This window comes from Equus quagga, chromosome 15, assembly GCF_021613505.1.
Source record: "Equus quagga isolate Etosha38 chromosome 15, UCLA_HA_Equagga_1.0, whole genome shotgun sequence".
Classification (NCBI taxonomy): domain Eukaryota; kingdom Metazoa; phylum Chordata; class Mammalia; order Perissodactyla; family Equidae; genus Equus; species Equus quagga.
In genome coordinates, this window is record NC_060281.1 from 29,094,488 (window position 1) to 29,112,148 (window position 17,661).

The 17,661-nt window shown below is 40.5% G+C and overlaps 1 protein-coding gene across 2 annotated transcripts in view; it reads right to left on the reverse strand.

Annotated features, from left to right (window-relative positions):
* The window catches only part of BLTP3A (bridge-like lipid transfer protein family member 3A), a 70,824-nt gene that overhangs the window by 17,675 nt on the left and 35,488 nt on the right, over positions 1-17,661 (reverse strand). For both annotated transcript variants that reach the window (XM_046640761.1, XM_046640760.1), the window contains exons 5-13: positions 9,417-9,606; positions 8,961-9,101; positions 8,376-8,546; positions 7,497-7,689; positions 2,371-2,457; positions 1,691-1,861; positions 1,140-1,279; positions 608-749; positions 166-359 (exon numbers count right to left, since the gene is read on the reverse strand). In XM_046640761.1, the coding sequence (XP_046496717.1) occupies positions 166-359; positions 608-749; positions 1,140-1,279; positions 1,691-1,861; positions 2,371-2,457; positions 7,497-7,689; positions 8,376-8,546; positions 8,961-9,101; positions 9,417-9,606 (1,429 nt within the window). The remainder of the gene's footprint in view (positions 1-165; positions 360-607; positions 750-1,139; positions 1,280-1,690; positions 1,862-2,370; positions 2,458-7,496; positions 7,690-8,375; positions 8,547-8,960; positions 9,102-9,416; positions 9,607-17,661) is intronic.

Below are 17,661 nucleotides of genomic sequence, written 5' to 3' on the forward strand. Positions count from 1 at the left end.
ACAACCCACCACCAATACACACGTGAAAGACCATTTGGGCTGTGAGACTGTTTTACTGTTTTTCTTACTTCTATCAAATGGACAGAGCAGAACCCTGGATGATAGCCACCGGGGAAATGCAGCTGTGGCTGCCAGCAGGGAACAAAACCCCCACTTTCTCCTTACCTTCAGCCAGAAGGCATCCAGTCGGATGTCCAAGTGTTCATCTTTCTGGCTTGAATCTTCCAGCTTGTAGATAGCTTTGAACTGCTCCAAGCTGTGGTATAAATCCAGGCAGAAGAGATTTCCCCAGAGCAAGCTCACAGGATCCATAGTAAATATCAGACCATTGAACTGAATGTAGAGATTGGGACAGGGAACTGGAAAGCAGGGAAAAAAAGAATCATCAGGTACAAAGTAACAGCTCGACTCTTACTTACCAGCTAATATTCATTTTACTATCAAGAGAGCAAAGGTGCATATTTATACAGGGCAGAGTCTTTAACAAAGGTGTGCTGTACTAACTCAAACACCTAACGCTAAATAAGAATATAAGCAGTGCCCCCAAAACTGACCAAGGTGAAGAGCACGCGCTAGACAGTAAGCAATCACCAGACCGGATGCCTACCTGGAAGCTCCTGATTATCTGGGAAGTAATACTCTGTGAACTCAATGTGAATGGCAGAGACCTGAGTGGGCAGGCTGTGAAGTTTCCGACTGCAGGAAAGAAGTGTGGATGGCTTCTTACTGGGTTGTCCAGCTGTAGAAACCTACACAGTCGCAAGCTGCTGTTAGCATCGGTACGGCACCCGGAACAGAATTTCCTCAGTCACCTCTCAGGTAGTGTAAAGCCTCTGCTATCCTTCCAAAGTCTGTCACGGGAGCGGAGTGCTTTCACACGTGTTCCAGGCATTCTCACACCTGACTATCCACAGGTTCGTTTTTTCAGAGGGAAGTCTATAGTTGGGTATTCAGAGGAAATAGGGGAATCCCACATCCTGATCTCAGGGGCCACGCTCAGAAAGAAACAAAGCGTCAATCCACCCAGAAGTGAGGGGAACAGTCCCCAAATTCCACAGCCTTATTCCCACCTGCTGCCTCCCAAATGAACTGCTTCCCCCTTTCCAACTCCCTGCTCCCCTGTGTCCTGGGCTCCTCACCTGGTGGATGTCCAAATCATCCACCCGGATTACCATGCAGCTAGAGCGTAAGCGATTCCATGCTGGAGGCCGAAAGGCAGCCTGTCGGCCCTGAGAGGGGCTTCTCTCAAGCAGGTTCTTTCGAGGACTAGAAAAAGAATCTAAACAAAAATAACAAGGTGGAAAAGACGATCAGATACATTCAACTTGTATTATTAATAGAATTAAGAAAGTAAAAATCCTAAGATCATTAATGCTATATGTAAGAAAGAGAGCTTAACACTGTCTGTCTTCTGGTTGGAACTCAAAAATAGTACTCTCCTTAAGACCAAGGCAACAGTCTATCGAATAGAGGTTATTAACAACCTCCCTTCAACATTGCAGCTATCCCTGGAAACAAACAGGCCTCTAAAGAAAAGAGTCACTGATGTCTCTCCATGGGATAAAGTTGGGATAAACAGCTAGGAATAAGTTGGGATAATTAGCTAGTGCACTAGCTATCTCCACTGGATATTCAAAGATAAACGGCAAGAGGCTTAGCAACGGGAGTCTTCCAGCTCCTCATAACCCACCTGCTTTCCTCCGGAAGGGCGAGTCTACCCCCAGGTGCCAGGGTGATTTCAGATCCGTCTTCTCGTGCAACTTCTCCATTTTACTCTGAAATTCCATCACCAGCCTCTGGGCCCACTGGCCTCGGGTCTCCATGGCCTCACAGTGCCGTACCCAATGTTTGCAGCTATCGCCTGTGCAACAAAACAAAAAGATTTTAGTCCAAGATCATGATCCAATGTTCCAATTTTTCCTTTCCAGTGGTATAGTCACAGTTCAGAATCTGATCCCTCAGCCCCAATCCAGAATTCTCTAGAATAAGTAAAAATTATCTAGTGAGAGCACTCAGGTTCCTCTGGATTCCATATGTGATTTTTCCCTAAGGCTCCCTAAAGGCCAGCTGCTGACTGCTGCCATCTTTGATTATGGACTACTGGAGAGGCTCTAAACTGGTGGAAGTAAGGGGCAGAGGGTTGAATAAAAGGGAACATCTCAAGCACTGCCTCTCCTCCAACTTCATTACTGGTAAAGAATCATCAATAGTGGACCCTGAAAGTTTCCACAAGATGTCCTCTCCCAACACCTCTCTGAGCATGTGCCGCAATCCCTGGCACCCTCCTGCTGGGCAGTCAAGGATGAACCCAGAAATCTGCCCTCAATACCTGGGCCACACTAGTACCACCCCCGTTCAGAATTCTCCTACCTGCCCAGTGGAAGGGGTAATAGTCAAATGCCATCTTGCGGAAGGTAAGCTGCATTGCACCACCCATGAGTCTGTTTGCAGAGACGCCTATGAAAGAAAAGTAAAAGTGAACAGCAGCAGAAGAAACAAAGAGGCCTAAATACCACTTGAAGCACTTCAAAGTCCTCTTGAGGGTCAGCTCCAAAGCCTGGCTGACACACAAGCGCAGCTGAAAGGCCATGATGTTAGGTGATGTGCAAGGCTGCGGCCCTCCTCTTTGGAGATGCAACAGCCAGCATGCTCTAAAAGATCAGAACAAGTATATTCCATTGTCTCTGTAAACGGCTGCTAGATTTCCAGAAAGGCAGAAGAAACTGCAAAACTCAGGATTCAGGAATTCCAATTCTAGGTCACCCCAGACACACTTTACAACCTTAACTGATTGGTTCCCCCAAACCTAAAAATACTAGTATTGCTATCCCTTAGCCCCACGCCTGGAGAGGCATAAGCCAAATTCCCCAGATAACAGGACCCATACTATTTCCTTTCATATCCTGGCCTCAGAGCTAAAGCTGTGATATCAGACAACTATGACCTACTGTACATACAAAGTACCCGGGAACACTAGAAACAGTGCACTAACAAGGACATTATAAAATAAACATACAGAATATTTTAGGTAAACTGGAATTTTTAGCAATAAGTCAAATATTGTATTATGTTTATCTTGAATTTACATTTAATTCTTACTAAATAAATGCACTTTCCATGTTTGTATTTTCTCTCTCCCACGAGACTGGAGGAACTCTAAGAGTAGGGACTGTTTCTTCTACATGTGTACATTGTCTGACCTATCCTGCTCTGCACTTCCATCCCATCCCTGACTCAGGGGAGGGAAGTCCCAGGGCATCCTCCAGGCACAAGGTGGTAAACCTACAACAAGGAGGGTCATTTCCATCCAATCGAGATTTCACCACCTCAAGTTCTGGACTAATCATCATCCTACTAAGAGATTTACCTACACCACTGTTCCTGTTCCTCCATCTTTTTTTCATAATTACCACCTCTAAGGAGCCTGTTTAGACATTTTTCCCCTAAATGCTCCCTCTCCATGAAACATTAATACCACAGATATACTGTATATCTGCTTATGTACTACATGTCTATCTGTACTTACTTACAAAAAGAATAAGTATAAAGCTTATTCCTTTTCTTCAATGTAGGGTTAAGAAAGATGAAGTAATTCTTTTAAAAGTTAAATTAAAAAATGTAAAGCTGTGATATTTAACTTAACTTTATAACTATATTTGCTGAGTAACTTTTAATGTAATTTATTTCTTATATAAATTATAATGTATCAAATTACATATGCAAGTTAGCAATTTATATAAATACATAATAGCAATAAAATCAAAAAAAATTTTTTTTTTGGAGGAAGATTAGCCCTGAGCTAACTGCCACCAATCCTCCTCTTTTTGCTGAGGAAGACTGGCCCTAAGCTAACATCCGTGCCCATCTTCCTCTACTTTATATGTGGGACGCCTACCACAGCATGGCTTTTGCCAAGCGGTGCCATTATCCACACCCGGGATCCAAACCGGTGAACCCCGGGCTGCTGAAGCAGACCGTGTGCGCTTAACCGCTGCGCCACCAGGCCAGCCCCTACAATCAAATCTTTAATTATTCAAAATTATTTTTCAGCAAAAGTAAAACAATTGAAAATTTTAAATTTCTTAAAATTATTTTTAGTGAACTTATCTTTTAACTTTTGCTTGATATGAGAAAATAACTTTTAACTAGCTGCTAGATAGTAAGATAGTGTCAATATTTTTTCTTTTCAGCACTGAAGTAAATTAATGATTTGTTCAACAACTTATAGAATTAGATAATAAAATATAAACTATTTTTATTTAATTCTCAAAGTTCAAATCACAAAATTACTGAGGATGAAATATAAACAACACTGACAAGGCAGCCAACAGGCATGCACAGGCCACCTCTCGCCATATGACTGTGAGACCAGGCAACCGATTGAGAGAAAGTCCTCTAATCACAGCCATCAATTCGCCATAGTTTATAGCACTGATCTTCCATACATTCTGTGTATCTTCCATGAACTCAATGTCAATGCTGTGCATATGACTACAAGAAAACCCAAGGAGAGAAATTAAAATACTAAGGAATAAAATTTTGTCAGGTAGGGTTAAGCTTTGGAAGGTCACAAACTGTTGTTACATCTAAGATTTTTTTCACCCTCACCTCTCACCAAAGAACCAATTTTCAATGTCCAGAATAGGCAAATATCAAGATAAAAAGTAGATCAGTGGTTAGTTAGGGCTGCAAAATGGGGAGTGACAGCTAATGGGTACAGGGTTTCTTTTAGGGAGGACAAAAATGTTCTAAAATTAGATTATAGTGATCACACAACTCTATGAATATACTAAAAAACAGTGAGTTGTAAATTCTAAATGAGTGAATTATACGGTATGTGAATTCTATCTCAATAAAGCTGCCTAAAAGAGAAGAACCAATTTTCACCTGCTGTGGGAGGATATCCCAGTTGAAACTGCATGACCTAGGGTACTGGAGGGAGAGAGTTTCACAGCCATGCTCCCTCCACTGGAGTTATTTGGAGCTAAAAGAACAATAAGCTACACAGACTGAGCAGATTAAAATAGGATCTAGAATTGAAATCAAATATAATTACCAACTGCCACATATTTAATTATAAACACATAATCATATATGAGACATAAGTGATAAATAGGGTACAGAAATGACTAATTAATGTTCTTCAATAAACTGGTCGGAAGAGGACAGCTAGCCTTAAGAGACAAAGATTTTGGGTCACAGACCTTATCCTGAGGGAAAACAGTTAAAAAGAGGTAGGCGACACTCTCTTCCTGATCAACCACCAACCTCCTTTCTGAAGCCTGAAGTATGAGCTGCTCTAGTTTGATTTTAAGAGACTGTGCTGCCCCACCTCAAGCCAAGCTGTCCTCAACAACCCACCCAGTTTCCAATAATTTCATCTCTGATACCAAAGGACAGGTGAGAGTGCCAGCCAGGGGCCGAACGTCTAGGCGTTAGCGTCCCGTATGAAAAAGCAGGGAGCTGTGGCCTTCAAGGAGTCTCTTCAAGGAGCAGCACTGTCCAAAAGAACCTTCTGTGCTGATGACATCTTCTAGGCCATAGTCTATATCGAGTACTTGAAATGCGGCTGGTGCAAATGGGGATCTGAATTTTTCATTTTATCTCATTCTAACAGACACGTGTAGCTACTGGCTACATACTGAACACAAAGTTCTACAGCAATGCTATCCAGTAGAAACATAATGTGAGCCACATTGTATTTTTAAATTTTCTAGCAGCCACATGAAAAAAAGTTTTTTAAAAAAGTGAAATTAATTTTAATACATACTATTTAAACCAATATACCCAAAATATTAACATTTCAACATGTAATCAATAGGAAAATAATTATCAAGGTATTCTACACACTTGTTTTGTACTATATCTTCGAAACCCCATGTGTAATTACACCTGCAGCCCATCTCAATTTGGATCAGCCAACATTTCAAGTGCCCAATAGTCATATGTGGCTAGTGGCTGCCATACTGGACACAACTCCAGAGAATCTTTGAGCCCTTTCTGTACCACCGAGTTCTCCTTTCCCTTTTCTCCCCAAATCCAAGGAGAAGAGTCAAAGTCACAGGAACTTCACAGAGTCATATACCACACCTAGGTATGGTAGGCTGGGAGTTATCCCCCTATCTAAAAATATCTCATCTAAAACATCCTTAAATTCCACCAATTTGATTAGTTTAATAAATAAATTAGTTTAGGCTCCATGGAAGGCTAGTCATTCACATCTTAGTGTGGATTACAGGACCCTGCCACATGAAGAGGACAGTGCTATATACCCCTCATCAAGCAAGAGGATGAAACTCTCAATTATGTAGTCTTAATAAAGAGTTCTGAAAAGATTAAAAACAAAACAAAACAAAAACACCAAAGCCTTTATAATAACACTTGGAAGAAATAACCAAACAAAATAATAGTTTTAGCAAAGAACTTCCAAAATAAGTGAGTAGCAAACCAATGAGTAATTTATTTCTTGTGGTGGCAAAAACAATCTTTATGCTCCTTTTGGGTCTCTTGGAGTTGGAGTAGAGAAGGGCTGAAGTCACTTCAAGACCAACAAACAGCGAAGCAAGACAGGTGATGCTGCTTGGTGCTCCAGCAAGAAAAGGTTGGTTCCCCCAAGGAAACTGAGTCTAGGTCTCATTAAGAGACAAACATAACCTTCAGAGAGGATAAGGCAGCAAGAAAAAAATCTACCCTGTGAAAGCATCAAAAACTAAGAGCTGGTGGCAAAGGGGAGTATAAAAAGACCACAGAGTACTGAAGGAACAGGCAGCAAAGTAATAATACTGAATATTCGCCTATAATTAAGGTCCACCAACTTCAGTATATTATCTCATTTGAGCCTGACAACGACCTATGAGGTAAAGGAGTAAGATATGATTTAACTCAAGTTCACAAATGAAGAAACTCCAAGAGGTTAAGGGATTTCCCCAAGGCTCTTGAAGGAGAGGAATGAGTCAATTACTTTTTCATTCTGAATAAATGTGTATATAATATTGTAGCTCTAATGAACATAAAAGCATGACAAGAACACAGCATAACCTCTCTGCTTGGGAAGAGAATATTTATACATAATAATAATTTGAATTGACTCAAAAATCTGAAAATTCTGAGATTTCCTATAGTTGAATTTACTTTTCTAAAAGCTTATACCAGTGGTCAGCACCATCCAAGGGACTTTGGGGGGAAAAAAAAAAGGTATACACTGCCGGGGTCTACCCTGAAGATTCTGTTTTAGTGGGGTCTGCAGAGAGCCCCAGCATCGGTATTCTCTTATTACAGGGGGTTCTGCTGCACCCTAAATTAGGCTGAAGAGCACTGCCTTACACTAACAGAAAGAGAGCTGCCACTGGAGGGCTGAGGCCCAAGCAGTGCCTGTGATTAAGGGAAGCCAACCAAGTACACCACAGTGTCTTGAAAAGAGTCTTCCATCCCCAAGCTTTGCCCAGAGCTGAAAGCAGTGATGGACCACCCTGCCCAGACCCAGACCTCACAGGTACCTGGCTCTCGGGACTGGCTATCATCACAAATGTGCAGGTCCAGGCGGGAGATGAGGAGATGGTAGGAAGACTCTTTCACATCAAATTTTTCAAAGTACTGGCTGAGGCGGCTGCTGCTGCTGTTGCTGCTGCCCTGGCTGCCACCAAACGCCTGGGCCCAAGACTGCTGGGCACTAGGAGCAGGTGGGGTGATCTACACGTGACAGAGAGAAGAACAAGACATCCAGACCCAGAAAGGCTCCTTGCAGGCTTTCTTTAAGCTTTAGTTCAGCCTGAATAAAATCACAATTTAGCAAGATGCCCCTTCCCTCTCATAAGAGTTTGCCTAGTAGCTGACTTAGGTCTGTCCCACCTAAACAACCCTAACTCTCATTAGTCTAGTAACTGTCAGCGTACGGTTCTGAGGTTGGACTTGCTCTCCAAGCTCTCGCCCCCCAGCACTTAGGTGACTGATGCTAAAACATCCCCTCCAGGAATTCTTCCTTAAACGCCCTCCTTCAGCCCAGAGAATTAGATGCCTCTTCTTAGTGCTCTCATGGCATAGTGTTTACCTCTATTACAGCACTTATCACATCGCCTTGTAATAGCTTATTTATGTTTCATGGTTTAAGACAGTGAGATTCCAAGGACAAGAACAAGACGTTTATTCTACTTTTCCTTCCCAGTGGCTAGCACTGTATACCTAACACACTGGAGGCATCCAATGAACAGAATAAATGAATAAATCAGAGGCACAGGCAGAGCCTATGCACATCCAGAAGTAAATGGCAAATCCCCCAAATAAGCCTAAGAAAGTCTAGATTCCACCTATGTTGGTATGAATTAGGTGTGGCCTGCCATCTCCCCAGCCGCTCGAAAGGTATCTGTTCTGCCTCTAACCTGTACAGGTTCAGGGGCCAGGCTCTTTCTCTGCTGGGCTGACTTCTCCATGGCTTCACTCAGCGACTCTGCATACTTCATCATAGCCTTGAGCTGCGAGTCAGTCAGCACCCAGAGCAAGTCATCCAACAGGAACATCAGCTTGGAGGCTATCACATTGCAATCTTTGGTCTGAAGGAGCCACACAGAACACAGGGTTCAATATCTGGTATGATTCCAACTCCTCAAAGTGACTATCAATTTCAGAGATGGCTTTTAAACCCCCAGTGTGTGAAAGGAAAGCATCAAGCACTTCGGAGAGACAATTTCTTACAAAACTACTAAAGTTTTCCGTGATTAACAAGAAGTAGCAATAGTCAACTGCCAGGTGCCTATGTCAGTGTCCCTACATATGGGTAAAAGTTGTGGTTTCCAAAACTGAGATGACAGGGTGGTGGAAATGTTCTCTCATTGGTGCATACTGTGCAACACTAAATTGCAGCCCCTCCTCTTTCAATAACATTCAAAAAACAGGGAACATCAACTCCCAGGCTGTCTAGGAGAACACAAGAGGGAAGTTTTCACGAGGACAGAGAACACACTCACTCTTCTCTTGAGGGCTATTTGGATCCTGCCTTGGTTGGTAATAAGCCTCAGTGGAGTGGTGACCGGGTCCTGATCACCATTGTCTGTTGCATCTGCCTCAATTCGAAGTGTTTGCCAAGTTATTTCCTTGAATGTTAAAACCTGGAAGGAGAAAAGTAAAATCCCTTAATTCTGTGGATGAAATTAACCAAGAGACAGGAAGGTGCAAGGGGAAAAGACTAGAAGGCAGAGACTCCCACCATTCTTGGTTGGGATCCTACCAAGAGAAGGCAGTGGATCAGAGATCCATAACTGAGGAAAGAATGTAGCAGTAACACTGGACACAAGGGATTCTTGGGTTCCCCGGAATGGGGGAGCACTTGAGGAAATTGCCAAAGCAGGAATAACATCCTTTAAGAATAGTCCTACTTTGAATCCCCTCAATTTCTCCTCCTCTTGCAATGCTAGGGATGTCACCTCTCCTCGGTGGGGGTCGGTGATGCGGGTGAGGCGGAGGTCACTCTGCTGCCAATTGGGATTGACACTGTAGCCCTGGAGCTGCCACAATTCAAAAGAAGCGTGGAAAGCCTTGGAGTGAATCTTGATCGTGATGGAATTGACGACGATGAACATCCCCTCCACCACCTTCTCGGCAAAGCCATACTCACTACAACAAAGGAGGCAGACCAGCGTTCAGAATCACGTGAGACTTCACGCACACTCCTTCTACTGGAAGACAGCAGACCAGACTATTAGCAGTGCCAGTCCTTGGGTGCTAGAACTGTGGATTCGTTTTTTTTCTTTATTTCTTTTCTTCCATTTCTACTTTCTTATATTTTTTAAATTTCTAAAAATTTTTATGATGATTTAGTACTCTTTTTAATGGGACTTTTTTTTTTTAAGAATGGAGTAAAAGAAAAAGAGTTGAACCTGGAAACAATCTCCCTCCTATTAGAAAGAATAGATTGAAAAGTCTCTTTATTGTCCATAAACTACTTAAATGAATACTTAAATACTGGCTGTGAGGGGAGGTATAACTACAGAAAGGAGACACTAGGTTCATATAAAATCTTCAAAGACAGAGCACACTCCGCAAAAGTAGTGGAAAGAGGAAAGCAGTACAGCCAGGTGAGCAAGGGGTTTAATCCTGTGAACGCTGGTCACGAGCAGTGCCACCTTTACCCTGTCAAATATATCCCAAAGAGCACAGCCGTACTTCCACAGCGAGAGGTCAGAAACGGCAGGGGCAGGAATGAGGGCCATCTTAAAGTCTTTCTGGATGTGGAAAACACAGACATTCTTGACATGAAGGTGAAATCAGTTCTCATTACAAGAGATAAAATGGAGGTCTGGAAATTACAAAATGAAAAAAATATATCTATATTTGCAATTTATATCACAAAGGGCTAATATCTCAAATGTATAAAGAGCTTCAAAAAACTGAAAAGAAAAAGGCCAAGAGCCCAACAAAAATAGGGCAAAGTATGGACAGTTCACAGAAAAATAAAATGCAGATAGACATCAAACATAAAATGATGTTCAACCTCACTCATAAATCAAAACTACACTGAGAGACAATTTATGACAAAGGTGACAGTGCAGTAGGGAAAAGATCATCTTTTGTTTCTTTTTTTTTTTTAAAGGGCAATGTTTACAATTATTTTTTCTTTTTTTTGAGGAAGATTAGCCCTGAGCTAACTGCTGCCAATCCTCCTCTTTTCGCTGAGGAAGACTGGCTCTGGGCTAACATCCATGCCCATCTTCCCCTACTTTATACGTGGAATGCCTACCACTGCATGGCTTTTGCCAAGCAGTGCCACGTCCGCACCCAGGATCCGAACTGGCGAACCCCAGGCCACCGAGAAGCAGAATGTGCGTACTTAACTGCTGTGCCACCGGGCCAGCCCCAAGATCGTCTTTTCAACAATGGTGCATGGTCAATTTGAGGATATCCATAAGGAGAAAAAATAATATTGACCCCTATCTTACATTAAAACAAAAAAAATCAGTGTCAAGATTGACTATAGATATAAACGTGAAAGGCCAAAAAATAAAGCTTTTAGGGGCCGTCCCTGTGGCTGAGTGGTTAAGTCCACACACTCTGCTTTGGTGGGCCAGGGTTTTGCCAGTTTGGATCCTGGGCACAGACCTGGCACCACTCATCGAGGCATGCTGAGGCAGCGTTCCACATAGCACAACTAGAATGACATGCAACTAGAATATACAACTAGGTACTGGGGAGCTTTGGGGAAAAGAAGAGGAAAGAAAGAAGAAGAAAAAAATGATTGGCAACAGATGTCAGCTCAGGTGCCAATCTTAAAAAAAATAAAATAAAATAAAAATTAAAGCTTTTAGAAGAAAACATAGGAAAATATCTTCATACCTTAGGATAGAAAAAGACTCCTTAAACAAGATACAAAAAGTGCTAACTATAAAGGGAAAAATAGATATACTGGACTACATTAGAATTAATAATTTCTGTTCAATAAAAAAACATTAAGGGGAATAGTTAACCTACGGAGTAGAAGATATTTGTAATACACATATGTAACAAAGGACTTGTTTCCAGAATATATAAAAAACTTCTACAAATTAAGAAGAAAAAGACAAAAACAATCCAAAAGATAAATGGGCAAAACACTTACATCAATGCTTTATGAAAGAGGATATCCAAAATTTCAATAAACCAATCATCAAGAAAATGCAAATTAAAATCATAATGTGATACATACCTAACAGATGGCTAAAATAAAAATATAGACAATTCTAAGTGTCAGCAACTGGAATTCATGTATTGCTAGTGGGAAAAGTAGTACAAGTGCTCTAGAACCTGTCTAGCAGTATCTCTACTACAGCAGAACATATGCTCAGCCTATGACCCTGCAACTCTATGGCCAGGTATATATAGAACAGAAATGTGTACATATGTTACAAGATATGTACAAGAATGTTCATAGCAGCACTCTTGTTTCTTCTTACATATTTTTAATGTACATACAGAAAAATTCATTCTTTGTGGTGTACAGGTCTAGGGTTTTGACAAATGCATAGTCATATATCAACCACCACTGTAATGATGGAGAACAGTTCCACATAGCAACAGTATACCTACCTAATAGCCAGAAACTGGAAAGAAACCAAATGTCCATCTACAACAGAATGGATAGACTGTGGTGTGTGATGGAATAATACATGGTAACAAGAATGAATGAAGTACAAATACATGCGGCAACACAGATGACTCTCACAAACATCATACTGAGCTAAAGCGGCTGGACACAAACAACAACATACTATATGATTACATTTATATAATTTTAAAAATAGGGAAAACTAACGTATGGTGTAAAAAGCAGGATAAAAGTTATCCTTGGGGGTGGGTATGATTAGAAAGGGCACAGAGGCTTCTGGGATTCTGGAAGTAGTCTGCTGCTTTTTTTTTTTCCCCCCAAGATTTTATTTTTTTTACCTTTTTCTCTCCAAAGCCCCCCAGTACATAGTTGTATATTTTTAGTTGTGGGTCCTTCTAGTTGTGGCGTGTCGGACACTGCCTCAACATGGCTTGATGAGCGGTGCCATGTCCGCGCCCGGGATCCAAATCGGTGAAACCCTGGGCCGCCGAAGTGGAGCGCGTGAACTTAACCACTCGGCCACGGGGCCGGCCCCATGTAGTCTGCTTCTTGATGTGTTAACTTTGTAAAGAATCACTGAGTTATACACTTAGGATTCATGCACTTCAATATAACGTACAAAAAAACCACACTGAAATTCTATATGTCATCTATTAGATTAGGCAAAAATCCTGAAGTTTGATAATATTCTCTATTAGCAAGGGCTTTGGGAAAACAAGATCTCTTACACATTGCTGATAGAAACACAAAATTATAAAATCCTATGGAAGAGAATTTAGCAATGTCTATCAAAACTATATACGCATTTGCCCTTTGCATGTCCCAATTCTAGGAATCTACCCTAAAATATGCTAGCAACAAAAGTGGAAACAACCCAAATGACCATCAACTGATGAATCGAAAAATAAAATGTGATATATCCATACAGCAGAATATTACTCAGCCATAAAAACATAACGGTACTGGGGCCAGCCCGGTGGCGCAGCGGTTAAGTTCACATGTTCTGCTTCTCAGTGGCCCGGGATTCCCTGGTTCGGATCCCGAGTGCAGACATGGCACTGCTTAGCAAAAGCCATGCTGTGGTAGGCGTCCCATATATAAAGAAGAGGAAGATGGGCATGGATGTTAGCTCAGACCCAGTCTTCCTCAGCAAAAAGAGGAGGGTTGGCAGCAGTTAGCTCAGGGCTAATCTTCCTCCAAATAAATAAATTAATTAAAATATGCTGGAAAAATATTAAGTGACTTATGAACAAGGTCATTTATTCCTGCATTATTTATAACAGCAAAAACTTGGAAATAATTCAAATATCCATCAATAGACAACTGGCTATATAAACTATGATGCCTCCATAAAATATTCTGAGTATTCTGCAGGTGCAAAAAGGAATAAGGTCTATCACTCTATGTGCTTCTATGGAGAGATCTCCAGGATATACTTTCAAAAGACAAAAGCAAGGGGAAAAGTGCTTACGGTATGCTACATTTTGTGTAAGAAAAGGAATAGGGACAACACAAACATACATACATATAACATACCTTGTTTTATAGTTTTAACTTTGGAACTAAGTAATTTTACATAGTTCAAAAGTCAATTAAAAATAACTTAAAAGTTAAAAACAAACTGATATAAAACTCCTAGAAGATAACATAAGAGAAAACCTAGATGGCCTTGGATATAGCAATGACTTTTTAGATACAACACCAAAGGCATAATCCCTAAAAGAAATAATGGATAAGCTGGACTTCATTAAAATTAAAAACTTCTGCTCTGTGAGAAACAGTGTCAAGAGAATGAGAAGACAAGCCACAGACTGGGAGGATATATTTGCAAAAGACACATCTAATAAAAGACTGTTATCCAAAATATACAAAGAACTCTTAAAACTCAACCATATGAAAACAAACAACTCAATTTTAAAAATGGGCCAAAGACCTTAACAGATGCCTCATCAAAGAAGATATACAAATGGCAAACAAGCATATGAAAAAATGCTCTACATCATATGTCATCAGGGAAATGTAAATTAAAACAACGAGATTCCACTACATACCTATTAGAACAGCCCAAATCCAAAACACTGACAATACCAAATGCTGGCAAGGATGTGGAGCAGCAGGAACTCTCATTCATTGCTGGTGGGAATGCAAAATGGTGCAGCTACTTTGGAAGACAGTTTGGCAGTTTCTTCCAAAATTATACATACTTTACCATATGATCCAGCAATCACACTCCTTTGTGTTGACTCAAAGGAGCTGAAAACATGTCCACACAAAAACCTGCACGTGGACATTTATAGCAGCTTTATTCATACTTGCCAAAATTTAGAAGCAACCAAGATGTCCCTCAGCAGGTGAACAAATAAACAAACTGTGGTACCTCCAGACAATGGAATATTATTCAGCAATAAAATGAAATGAGCTATTAGAGTCATGAAAAGACATGGAGGAATCTTAAATACATATTACTAAGTGAAAGAAGCCAATCTAAAAAAAGATAGAGTCACACTGTATGATTCCAACTATATGACATTTTGGAAAATGAAGAACTATGGAGACAGTAAAAAGACCACTGGTTGCCAGGGATTGGGGGAGAGAGATGAACAGGCGGAGCACAGAGGGTTTTTAGGGCAGTGAAAATACACAGTATGATAACATGATGGTGGATATGTGTCATTCATTATACATTTGTCCAAACCCATAGAATGTCCCACCAAGAGTGAACCATAATGTAAACTATGGACTTTGGGTGATTACGATGTCTCAATGTAGGTTCATCTATAGCAACAAATGTACCACTCTGGTGGGGGATGTCGATAATAGTGGAGGCTATACATGTGTGAGGGCAAAGGATATAGGGAAAACCTCTATACTTTCCTCTCTATATTACTGTGAACCTAAAACTGCTCTAAAAACAAAGTGTCTTAAAAAAAAAAAAACCGAAACAGGGACCGGCCCATGGCCTAGTGGCTAAGTTTGCACACTCCACTTTGGCAGCCCACGGTTTCGCCAGTTCAAATCCTGGGCGCAGACATGGCACCGCTCATCAAGCCATGCTGAGGTGGCTTCCCAAATGCCACAACTAGAGGGACCCACAACTAAAAATATGCAACTATGTACCGCGGGGCTTTGGGGAGAAAAAGGAAAAATAAAATCTTTAGGAAAAAAAAAACAAACAAATGAAACTTTCTGTATGTCAAATTGGTGCCCAACCATATAAAGAATGATTTCAAGTGACTTTAAAACACAGTATGCATAGAGAAATCTACTGCATTCAGTAGTCTTATTAATAGTTATAATATTGGTTTTGCTATTTTTTGAAACTAGCAAAAAAGTAAATCATTCATTATATTATTGTTGTTAGGAAAATATTAAAATCTAAAAAATTAACTCAAAATCCTCTTTTTTTAATTTGAATTGAGAAATATCAGGATATTGTCATTTATTTTTCTTTCTTTTTTTTTTTTTTGAGGAAGATTAGCCCTGAGCTAACTGCTGCCAATCCTCCTCTTTTTGCTGAGGAAGACTGGCCCCGAGCTAACATCTGTGCCCATCTTCCTCTACTTTATATGTGGGATGCCTACCACAGTGTGGCCTGCCAAGCAGTGCCATGTCCACACCCAGCATCCGAACCAGCGAATCCTGGGCTTCCGAAGCGGAACGTGCACACTTAACTGCTGCGCCACTGGGCCAGCCCCTACTTTTCTTTCTTAAAAGTAACTTTTCCCTAGAACCGAACACTAAAAAAGGCCTTAAAGCAATGACAACTCAATGAATACAATTTTGCCCAGACTGTTGTCTCTAAATAGCATTTCTCACTAAACAGAATCAGGGTTCCTGGGAGAAATGTCTGATTCCAGGTCTCAGGCAAGGATGTATAAGAGAAGCCTAAAACATCTTGTTCCATCTAAAAACAGGAAGATTACTGGGGTCTTGTCTGTAGGACACAGGCGGTAACTTTGAAAGGCTCTCACTGGCCAAAGATGAGGACATCCGAACATCAATAAGAATAATGATTATAAAGGTACGACAGAAAACAAACACATTTAAAAAGTAAACAAATGTAGGATGTAAAAAAATATAAATGTAAAAGCATGTAAAATAGTAAACCACCCTGGGAAAGTTAGACTGTTTCTTAAAAAAGTTAAGCCCTCACCTACCATACCACCCAACCATTCCATTCCTAGACATTCACCCAGGAGAAATAAAAGCACATGCCACACAAAAACTTGTATATAAATGATTATAGCAGCATTATTCACAATAGCCAATAACTGGAAATAAAATATCCATTAACAAGTGAATGGATAAACAAGTTGTGATTTATCCACACAATAGAATAATACCCAGTAATAAAAGGAATGTACGGATACACTCAAGAACATGGATGAATCACAAAATAATTATGCTAAATAAAAGCAGACAAAAAACAGTACATATTACATGATTCCATTCATATAAAATCATAGGAAAGCAAACTAACATATGTGACAGAAAGCCAATGTTTGTCTGGGGATGGGGTGCAGGGAAGGGAAGGAATACAAAGGAGAACAACGTATGAGAATAATGGATATGTTCATTATCTTGACGGTGTTGATGGTTTCATGGGTGCACGCATATGCCAAAACTTGTGAAACTGTATACTTTGTATATGTGCAGTGTATTTTATGTCAATTATACCTTAATAAAGCTGTCCAAAAAATTCATGGATTCAAAATGATAAGCCTCCTTCACCTTCTGCACCCCCGCAAAAAAATCTCTTTGGAGATTATTAGGCTGTCAACTCATAATTCTTAAATTTGATAAAGGTAAAGAATCCAGCATTTATCCTGAAATTCCTGGACCAACCGTATTTCAGGGACCCACTGGACCAACTGCATTTTGCATCCTAAAATGAAATAATCGATCTAGACAACTATCATCAGCGGTCCTTAAACCATGAGGTGAAAGGTAAATGACGAACTTATTGTAATGGATAAATCATGCCAACATGGTCTGAATCCACTGATTATGTGCCTCCTGACATGTGAGGATAGGAAACACACTGTACCATTTATGAAGTATTCTTACCAAGAAAACAAAAATATTGAATCAAATCAAGCCTTTAAATCTAACTACCAGATTAAACAAGAAACATTTTAAATGACACCTTGAGGTCACAATCAGCCAAAATAAAAAATGTGGGAAATTCTTTAGAAAAAATAATCCAGTTTCTACAAAGAATAAATGGCATATTAAAAAGTATTGGGGGGCTGGCCTGGTGGTGTAGTGGTTAAGTTCACAAGCTCTGCTTTGACAGCCCAGGGTTCGCTGGTTGGATGCCAGGCATGGACCCATGCACCGTTTATCAAGCCATGCTATGGCAGGTGTCCCACACATAAAGTAGAGGAAGATGGGCATGGATGTTAGCTCAGGGCCAATCTTCTTCAGCAAAAAGAGGAGGACTGGCAGCAGATGTTAGCTCAGGGCTAATTTTCCTCAAAAACAAAACACAAAAACAAACAAAAAGTATGGGGTGGGGGATTGTTTAGAATTAAAGAGCTTTAAAAGGCATACCCCAAAATGTAATGTGTGGAGCTCTTTGGATCCACACT